Source organism: Cynoglossus semilaevis, chromosome 12, assembly GCF_000523025.1.
Source record: "Cynoglossus semilaevis isolate Cse_v1.0 chromosome 12, Cse_v1.0, whole genome shotgun sequence".
NCBI classification, from domain to species: domain Eukaryota; kingdom Metazoa; phylum Chordata; class Actinopteri; order Pleuronectiformes; family Cynoglossidae; genus Cynoglossus; species Cynoglossus semilaevis.
The window spans coordinates 14,207,682-14,217,986 of NC_024318.1; the positions used below are offsets into that span (position 1 = coordinate 14,207,682).

The 10,305-nt window shown below is 41.1% G+C and overlaps 1 protein-coding gene across 4 annotated transcripts in view; it reads left to right on the top strand.

The window, feature by feature from the left end:
• The window catches only part of srfb (serum response factor b), a 20,255-nt gene extending 11,004 nt beyond the window's left edge, over window positions 1-9,251 (top strand). Inside the window, exons 3-8 of one of the 4 annotated variants that reach the window (XM_017036999.2) lie at window positions 3,678-3,918; window positions 5,478-5,642; window positions 5,869-5,961; window positions 7,449-7,640; window positions 7,775-7,851; window positions 8,441-9,251. In XM_017036999.2, the coding sequence (XP_016892488.1) occupies window positions 3,678-3,918; window positions 5,478-5,642; window positions 5,869-5,961; window positions 7,449-7,640; window positions 7,775-7,851; window positions 8,441-8,536 (864 nt within the window). In that variant the 3' untranslated portion in view covers window positions 8,537-9,251. Of the gene's footprint in view, window positions 1-3,677; window positions 3,919-5,477; window positions 5,643-5,862; window positions 5,962-7,448; window positions 7,641-7,774; window positions 7,877-8,440 lie in introns of all 4 variants that reach the window. The other 3 variants (XM_008322313.3, XM_008322309.3, XM_008322314.3) reach the window with 3 other exon arrangements.
• The last annotated feature ends 1,054 nt before the right edge of the window (window positions 9,252-10,305 follow it).

Below are 10,305 nucleotides of genomic sequence, written 5' to 3' on the forward strand. Positions count from 1 at the left end.
TACAGCTGTCTGTTCTCTCAGCTGTTTGTACTCTGACCCCTTGAGCGTCCTTAGTCCCAAACCTCACACAGGTCTGTCTCTGCTCACTGTGACACACTCACACTCTGTGTGCTACTACTGGGGTTGACGAAACCCAACTGCTGTGTACCTAATCTGTTAGTATACCTTATGCTAAAGCAGTGATCATCAACTGGCAGCCTGTGAACCAAATTCGTGCCTATCCAACCCAGCCTGCGACTGGATGCCAAGATAAACACAGAAATGTGTTTTTATCTAATTTTATTTGAGTGTCCGACCTAAGTGTCTGTCAGGAGAAATCCACAGATGAATATAGTTGGTGACCCCTGTCCTAAAGCATTGCTTTTACTGTTGTTAAACATGTCCTTAATGGAGTTTAACAAGAATGTTAATTGTATGGCTGAGCTGCAGCGGTGAACCCTCAACTTTCGTCTAAATGGATTATTTATGGTTCAGTAGGTTTTAATAAATCATCAAAGTTGAAATTCTCCCAGGCCTTTTTACAAACACTGGCTGTCTGCCATGGAGTCAACTATTCACAGAGGTCCACTGGTTACTACATTAACCACTGGACATGTTGAAGTCTGTGACGTTGTACTTTGTCTTCTACTTTCTAAATACAGTATGTAAGAAGTTGGTGAAGGCAGTCTAGCTGTCAATTGAAGTCATCTGTTTAAATCTTGCACTGGGATGTTGACAGACATTGCCTGCAATCAGACAGTCAGGCTGTCAGTGACTTCTATTGTCACATCATGTGTGCCTTCCTCCTTCCAGCTCAATCATCTGTCTTCTCTTCACAGATTCCCAATGTGCCATACTGACATTTGCTGCAGTGTTTTCCTGAGGTGTTTCTTTACTCTTTTTGTCTGTATGTTGTTTATAGGATAGGCAGGTTTAAAACTATGATCATACTTTGGCAGCTAGCAGCTAATGTAACATTCTATTACAAAGATGTGTTAACGAAAACCCATCAGAGATGAATGATCATCAACTGGTGGCCCATGGGTCGAAAGTCAGACAAAAATGTGATTTTTATTCCATTTTATTTGAGTGACCAGACCCCAACATGTCTGTCCAACAAATATAGTTGGTGACCCCTGTTCTAGGGCCTGCCTTCTGTAATGTTCCTTACAGATCCTTAAAAATCTTTGGCCCACAGTTACTGGTTTAACACTAGAAGAATATAAGATTGTCCTATTTTTAGTGTCTCATCTGATTTAGAATGGACTCTAACATCTTGAAACACTGGACGGCCTCTCGTTATTAAACAAATAAATAAAGTTGTTTGAAAGCAGGAATCATTTGTGTGCAACTACATTAGAAGTCTTGAGTATCCTAGGGGGAGGAATCACCAGCCAGGTTTATAGTCAATCAAAGCTCCTCGTTAAAACAGTTTGAACCCCCCCACCGCACCCCCCGATCTGCGTCAGTCGAGCAGTTCCCATTTGCTTCACAAACATCAGTCAAACAACTGTGAGGAAAAAAAACTGTTAAGTCCTTTGGGATAATGAAAACTTGGCAACAGCTGTGTCACAGTGTCCCTACTGAACTGTGTGTAATGAATAACAGGGCTGACAGTTGTATAGTCACTGGACTGTAGATTATTGTCATGTGAATTAATCCGCCTGTTTTTTCAGTGAAACAGCAGAACAACTGCGTGCAACAACCTTTTCTATGTTACAGAAGACCTTGAACTGTCAGAGGCTCGGAGCACAGACGTGCAGACTGGTTAACTCACCACTCACTGCCGTCTTTAGTTTTAACAGACACATCTCTGTATGTGTCCTCAGTTCCACATGAATGACTTTGATACTCATCCTTGATCACATTGGAGGCTAATCTTCTCTGCAGCTCCATGTATGATTACAGGCTGGTTTGTGGTTGGAATGTTGTCTGGACCTCTAACCCATGTAATCAGTGACATATAAAAGCCAATATTGGTTTAGTCTGGTCATGACTGTTTTTACGGCCGCTTGTAATTGTCTCTGAATTTGAAACCTTGTCCATAGTCAAAGATCATCACCGCCGACCTGTTCATGAACTGTAATGAAACAGGTCACTGATAGTGATTGTGAATGTGCAAATAATTTCTTTGCCCCTAAATTGTCTTTTATCTAATGGTGATTGATATGTGGGAGGTGCTGCTCTGAGTGGAGACCATTTTGCTGTCGTGCTAATATATTTAGCCAGTGTTCTTAAGGCTGTTGTGTAAATCATTCTTTCTAGATTAAATGTATTGGATTTCAGTTAAATATTTTTTTTCCATAAAATGAGACCTATTTATGTTTTTATTTTAATTCACAACTGATTTTTGACAGAAAAGTCCAATACTAACAAGACAAAGTCTAAAAGATGTTTTATTTTGTGTGTAGAGGAAAAAAAAGGAGACAGCACGTATGTTCATGCTGATGGTGTGTACTACTACTATTGTAGTACACTGCCTGAAGAGCCACTTTACTTTACTCTGTTTCACATCATCCAACTGCCCCATTACTGTTATATTAGCCTGTGTATTCTCTCTCTATTGACTAGTCAGAGGATATTGAACTTGCATAACAATAGTGCCCCCTAATGTGTTACCTGATTATCATTCACCTCTTACTAATCATTAGTATTATGTGGTAAGTATTTTTATGAGTGCAGAATAACAGGCATGGTGGGTTTTGTTGTGTTTTATGGTCCTGGCCCGACGCCTACGCTGCTCTCATCGTGCAGCCCACTCACGAACGCATGCTGCTCTGCTGCTTTTCTATGGATGTTACAGTAAGAGGTATATGACATAATACTACATCTCACCTCCAGAGGTTTATACCAGCACCGTATCTGTTTGTTTTCACCTCTTTCAGTGACAGGTTCAGTTGTTTCCTTAGCAAATTTAATAACGTCTTAATAAGTCTCGGCATTGAATGCAGGAAGAAGACGGTGTGAACAGTGCACATATGAGTCTGTAGGTGTTGGAGTGTCTCAGTGTTCAGATGGTTCTCATAGAGTTCTCTAGGTGTTGTATTACACTATAATTCCTTACTTCTTTGTTTTGTTAAGCCTTAAACTTGCAAATTAAATTCCTTAGAGGAAACTGAAGTACTCAGTAAATCAATGCTCCCTTTAATATTTCACATATGTGCATAATTAAAAAAGGCTCTGTTTTTCTACCTTGTTCTTGACACTTGCCTTTGAAACCCTCTCTGGTTTGTGTCAGTGTTTAGTTGCCCATAGAGGCAAAGTCACATTACACCATAGCTTTTGTTGCCGAAAAAAAAAAGACTTAAAAAAAAAAAAAAAAAACTGAACTAATGCAAGTTCTTATCTCATTTAAAGTTCTACAACAGTTTTGATGTGACAGTTGAATGTTTAATCCATCAGAGGGCGATCAAGATACAACTAAACTGTATTACCTAACCTTATTAACACCAGTGACTGATTCCATTGTTGCATATGAGCACAAACAAAAGCTCTTCATTTATCTTTTACCTCTGCTGACCAAATAACAATGCCTGTGTGCCTGCACATGCTTCTCATTTCCTGCTACATACTGCAAATGCCTTTTGTTAGAAGCTAATATGTAATTTTGTTATTTTAGCAGGGAAGCTGAATTATTTTTCTCATGGTCAAATCCAATAGGACCTTCCAACTCTGAGCTTTACCTTTGTTTTTTACAGGATACACTGAAGCCATCGTTAACGGTAGCCAATCTACCAGGCACTGCCAGCAGTGGTCAGTCAACAGTACCCACCACCTCCACCACCATGCAGGTTAGCAGCGGACACTCATTTCCTGTAACCAACTACTTGGCACCAGTCTCGGCCAGCAGCAACGTCAGCGCCAACAGTACCGTCCTGAAGGCTGCTGGTGCCTCCACAGGAGTCATGCAGCTGCCCAGTGGGTTCACTTTCATGCCTGGTATGTCGCTGCAAATCAACTCCGTTTGAGTTTTTTTTTTGTTTGTTTGTTTGTTTTTTTAGTAACAATCTATAATTCTGTCCTGTATAATGAACCTGACTCCAGGCTGGACCTTTGTGTTTAGTTGACGTCAGTACATTGTCTGATTTATTAACTGATTAGAATTTGAATGGCATCTAAACCACCTCATGTATCTCAGGGCGGCTGCCTCTCTCCTCGGGCTGTTTACATCACTCAACAGCTCTTCATGTACAGTCACCGACACTCGACTGCCTTTTTTTTTTCTACAAAGCCTGCAGTGTCCAGGAAAGCACTGTGTGTCGGCAAATGGTCCTGTCTTTGATTGTCACTTGGGGAGAGGAATAATTAGGTGAGAGGGACACAATAAACCCAGAGATGGTGGCTGACGAACAAGGCCCTTAATTAGTCATGAATATTCAATGAAGGATCTATGCCCTCTGCCCAAAACATAATAGAGCTGCACTCTGTGGCGCCACAGCTTTGAGGTCCTGAACTTGACGTGACCCTTCATTAAGGGGGAACCTCACAGACACACACTGAAACAAAAGACGCCCCGACTGCACCGAATTGTTGGGCGATTATTTGGACAGCAGCCTCTGATGTGGTGGATCCTGCCGTGTCTGTGAACCCACTCTGTCTGTGATTACTGGTCACACTTCCTCTATGTCGTAGGCACGCTGTTATACGATTTGGAAAGGCAGGCAACCCAGTGGAGGTAGTTGTTTGTGCTCTTGACTTAAAACAATAGGTCACTGGTTTGATTGACAGACACTTTGAGTAGTTGTGGTTTTTATTCATTTATTTTTTACAGTAAATGATGTGACTTGAATTTACAAAAGGCTGACTCCTCACAGACATATGTGAAGATGAAGAAAGGTCCAGAGCCCGTTAGCGTTGTCTGTCTTCCAGCTGTGAAGTGAATTGTGACTGAGTGTCTCCTGTCAGCTGTTTGATACAAAATAACAGACGCACGGATGATGTGGGTTCATCCTGTTATTTTTACTGACATTTGAAGGCATCGTCTGTCACTCACTCACTCACTCACTCACTCACTCACTCTCTCACTCTCTCTCTCTCCCCCCCCCTCTGTCCTCCTCTCCACCACCTGTCTGTCACATAGCAGCAGTGCCAGGTGGAACAACATGCACACACATACACATAAATGTTCCCAGCTGGCAGATTAAACAGCTCTGCCTAATTACCGCACATGGAGGTGTGTGTATACATATATTGTTTGACACAAAAGTGTCGTAATGTCAAGGTAAAGTACCTCACAGTCAAGCTGCAGTATATGCCCTTGTCTCTGTGTTTAACCAAACAACCAAAACTGTCAAGAAATCTATGCAACGGTATGACTCAAAATTAATGCACAAAATACATTATATATATATATATAATCTTAATTTATTGTGATGAATCCAGAGCTAACCTGTGATTAATCAGATTAAAACAGTCTTCATGTTCTTGCAGGTGTGTGTACCGTTTGTGCACTGAACTCGTATGTATTTCATATGTACTTTCTGTGCCTCCACCTTCAGCAGGCACTCCTCTTCCTCCTGGCACCCCTGCCATTCCTCTGAGCCAGCTGCAGCAGCACTCCCTCACCCTCCAGGGGCAGCATGGTCAGACGCTGGCTGCCGCCCAGCAGCCTCAGCAGGGACAGCAGGCTGTCTTCCGCTTTCCTGCTGCTGTCTCTCTCACAGGTGACCTGCTCTGCCTGCTGCCACACCTGTGTCTGCTTTGACTGATCATAATCACATTGGATGCTGCTGCTGCTAATGCTAATGCATGACAACTTCTTCCACTGCTCATACTGTCGTCGCCACTGTTGTCCTTCACACACTGCTACTGCAGCCGCTGCTCCTCCTCAGGCTGTTTGAAGACTCATCTGCTCCTTGTTGCCTTCTCTGTGATTGTGTTCAGGAGCAGGCGTTCCTCAGCAGCTCCAGGCCATCCAGGTCCACCCCAACACCCAGTCCTCTAACAATGACAACAGCCAAGACATCTCCACTAACTCCACTGGTAGGTTCCCTTACCAACCTGCTCCTTTTAATGTGTGTGTTTAGAAGTTGTTGGTTAGTTCGTAGCAGATTACAGTCGTGGGATTAAAGGGTTATGTTATTGGTATAAATATGCTGATGACGGTGGCTGAAGTTCTAGATGATGGAGATGGCAGAGGTCACATACACTGCTGTAGAATTAATGAAGAAGGTGGGGGAAAATTATACATTTTAATGATTCTACTATTACTACTCTAAATGAATAAGAAGTACATGTGTACTCTTGAATTATACTTTTGAATTCGACAGTACCTAGTAATACAGTATGTGTCTGTGAATCCCAAATTGATCCTTTTTGATATTGATTTTTTTATCCACTCTAAGTGAAACTTACCAAGGAAATTATCAGGTATATTATATATATATATATTTATGTTTTATAATGTCAGTTTGTCATCATTGAAACAGCCCATAACAAGGACAAATCAGTTCAGTTCAATTACCCAGATTAGCCTTGAGGGTATTACATGGTTAAAAATATTGTAGCATGTTAAAGTATTTTGGGTTTAGTATTTCTTAATTATATTTTGTGGGTTGTTTTTTTTTTTTTTTTTTTATAAAAAATGTTGCACCAAGGGTTAAACTTCAGCCGTGTTTATTTCCTTAGTGTTCTTTTGGTTGTTTAGTTTTATAGTGCTCATTAAAAGCACAGTATATTTTTCATCAAAGATGTACTCATCTCCACAGTACTGTAAGTATCAGAGTACTTTCTAGCAGTGCTTTGAAGCTAAATATATTAACATTTTAAAAGTTGTTTTTGTTAACTGTGACTGCCTTATTTTATACATAAAGTAAATGACGTTGTGCATCATAATAAGGACGTAAATACTGACGAGGTCAGGCGTCCTGACATCATCATTAGTCTGCTCCACTCTATTATTAGCACTAATAGATTCAAACAATGATAGTGCCTTACTGAAGAAAACTTTAAAAACCAGTGGTTTGGACAGGTCAGGTGCACGTCCTCTAGGGGGCGTCTGAACAAACAAGGAAGAGGAAAGGTAAGCACGGGAAAAATGTCAGAAGAATCTAACTCACATGGATTATTTTTAAACAGTGCAGTAACATCAAAGAATGAAACAAATGTGCGATTTAGTGTCACCTGTGGGTAAAATAGGGTATTCCAACAAATAATCCGACAGACTTCCGTAGATTAGGACGTAGATATATGTAATTTTCATGCACGCTTACTGAAATTTGCTGGGAGAAATTATTATTGAGACATCGATGTAAGGATTTTCACAACAATGTACATTAAATGTAATTAATAAATACATTTTCTTCATCTATAAATATTTCTTTGTTCTTATTAATATTCCACTGCACTGCAGACAGACTTTTGTAGTTGTATTTAGACGGACCTTAAGCGCCATCTGCTGGTCAACACTTGTACCTACCTTCTGGCCTTCGTGTGACACCCTTCTCGCCCTCCCTCCTACTGTCTTCCAGCCAGTCTCCCAGCAACCATCGTCACTTCGTCAGTCCCAACGTCTGTGGCGGGTCACATGATGTACCACAGCCCCCACGCTGTCATGTACGCCTCTACGCCCACTTTAGCTGACGGAGGGCTGGCAGTGCTCAACGCCTTCTCCCAGGGCACGTCAGCCATGCAGATGTCCCACTCACAGGGCCAAGATGCGGGTGAGACTCTGAGCCACACAGTCCTGCTGTTGATCAACCACACACACACACACACACACACACACACACACACACACACACACACACCTGGTGTGTTTGCAGGTAGAACAATGTTGTTTCTCTCTGTCTCTCAGGTGCCGTCCCTCAGGTGTTCCTCGCTGCACCTCCAGGCACTGTCCAGATCCCCGTCTCCGCCGTGCAGCTACACCCAGTACGGCAAGATCTGCATTATACAAGTGAAACTCTCATATTCCCTATGCAACCAGCATGTCACGTGTCTGCACTAATGCATCCTAACAGAGCACTGGCACACAGAGGCTACAAGGTCGCCCCCTGTCGTCTCTCTGTATGAATTTGGAACGGTCGTCACGCTTTTACTTATGATGAGAGGCAACAGACACGAGCAACAGACTAAACAAAACACCAGTGTTAGCATGCACGGAAGAGAGTGGGTTTTTTAAAGTTTGGACTGTACGGTTATATGGACTGATGGTGTTCTAGTGAAAAAGTGACCTGGATTTAAACTCTGGCTGAAATAATCAACTCCAACACTGTTATTTCATTATAACCAGATGATGAATACACAGCTGTAAATTAATACTATGGAAAAAAACACAAACTTCCATCCAGTTATTCAAAGTGATTTCACAGAAATCTCTAGCGTCCCCTCAGGATTACACGGCCCCATGTTGAACAGCATGCAGCGAAAGCAGGATGTCCATCTGTGCCGGGTGCTGTGAGCTGACTTGTGATTGGCTGTTGGCCACCTCCCACACTGATGCAGGCTTGTTGTGTTGCAGATGGTGATTGGGCAGCAGTCGAGCGGCAGCAGCAGTAACCTGACAGAGCTGCAGGTGGTCAACCTGGACGCCACACACAACTCCAAGAGCGACTGACAGGGACTGACGGAGGGAGCGTTGTAACACAGTACACCCAGGGACACACACACACGTACATACATACATGTACATCGTTTCATTGATGCCTTCCTAATGACCTTATACAAAGTTATATATATATAAATATTTTTTATATATTTATATGTAATATATATATAACATATAAATACATGAAATGCATCTATTTATATATGTATATATGTAAACGTACATATATACGTATATATGCATGTAGGTATATATGTACATATGTGTGTATATGTATATATGTACATATATGTTACATTATCCCAAATGCATAGGAAATGGGAAAACACCCTGTATTTTTGAGTGCGTGTTTGTGTGTGTGTGTGTGTTTGTGTGTTATTTTACACGTTTGGTGTCAGAGGTTCACACCAGCCAAAGAGACATGAGTGTGTCAGAATGTTCCAGTGTGAGCTGTTTGTGCAGGAGCCTTTGCGTCTGTGTGTGACTTTAAAAACACTTGTTGACTTAAAAAATGTACATACTTTTTTTTTTTATTATTATTATTTTTAAGCGACAACTTGTATTATTTTTTTTTAGCCTGGTTTAGTTTTGGCAACAGCATGTAGTTGTTTTTTTATGTTTTTGTTTCTTTGGCTTTTATGTATGTACATGAAAATGATTTGCATAAGGAAAGTTATTTACATGTTCATGTAAATTAATTTAATATACCATTTATGATGTTGACTCGCTGTCATGCCGTTGGCAGTTTTCACTACAGAGTGGAAGAGTAATGCTGGATGACTTGTTAAATTTTTTATTTTATTTTTTATTTCTTTTGGTCGACATTGGTTGTCTGTCCAGCAGTATTTCAGTGTTTGTCAGAGATTTTTATTTTTTGTTTTCTTGCTCCAGAACATTTCAGTGCAAACAGCATCCTCTGTTCTGACATCAGTCTGGCTCGCTGTGAGGCCTTGCTGCGGCACTTTATGTGGAACTTCTGTGTTATTTTATTGCTACAGTGCTGATAGGTTTGGTGGTTTTGTCTTCTGGGATGCAGCTGTGGAGATAACCTTTTCAGGAGAAAGCGTTGCTGCCATTACTGGTTAGTTCTGATTGGTTAGTTCAGTATGTCAGCTGAACAAAGCAAAATAGCTGAAGTCATGTTTGCGAGTGCAGCGCCTCCTGCTGGCTCTTTTTAACACCACGCTTGCTATGGAGTGGTGGCGAAAACATGGGGACAGTAGCTTTGATAGCTAAGCAGTGCAGTGTTCTGTTGAAGCTGGTACAAACATGCTAAACTGTGAACAACAGCTCGTACTGTAGACAAAACAACCGGCAGTGAATTATGTTTTTCTTTTGAGCCTAAATGATATGAGGAGCAGAAATAACGACTGTAGTCAATGGTCTTGTTGGCATTTCCAGCAAATACAGGCACCTAGTTTTGTCTTTACAAATGCCACTGCAATTTACAAGATAAAAAGAAAAACCAAGCCAGAGCTGCTGCACATTTACTGGCTTAATTTCTGTAGCTCGATTTTCTAATAGTTAAAACAATGGAGAAATAATAACCTTCGTGGCGGCCTTCAGGCGACCACCAACTCAGATTTTTCTCTATTTAATAATGCACAATGACAAACTCCAAACAAGTGTTTTTTTTTTTTTTTTTTATGTACGTCAAGTGTTTTCTGCAGAGTTCCAACTTCTTTCACCAAACTTGTCTGGTCTCAGCAATTACGACCGAGGACCTTCTTTCTGCACCATTGTGCCTCTTTCCATATATATATATATATATATATATA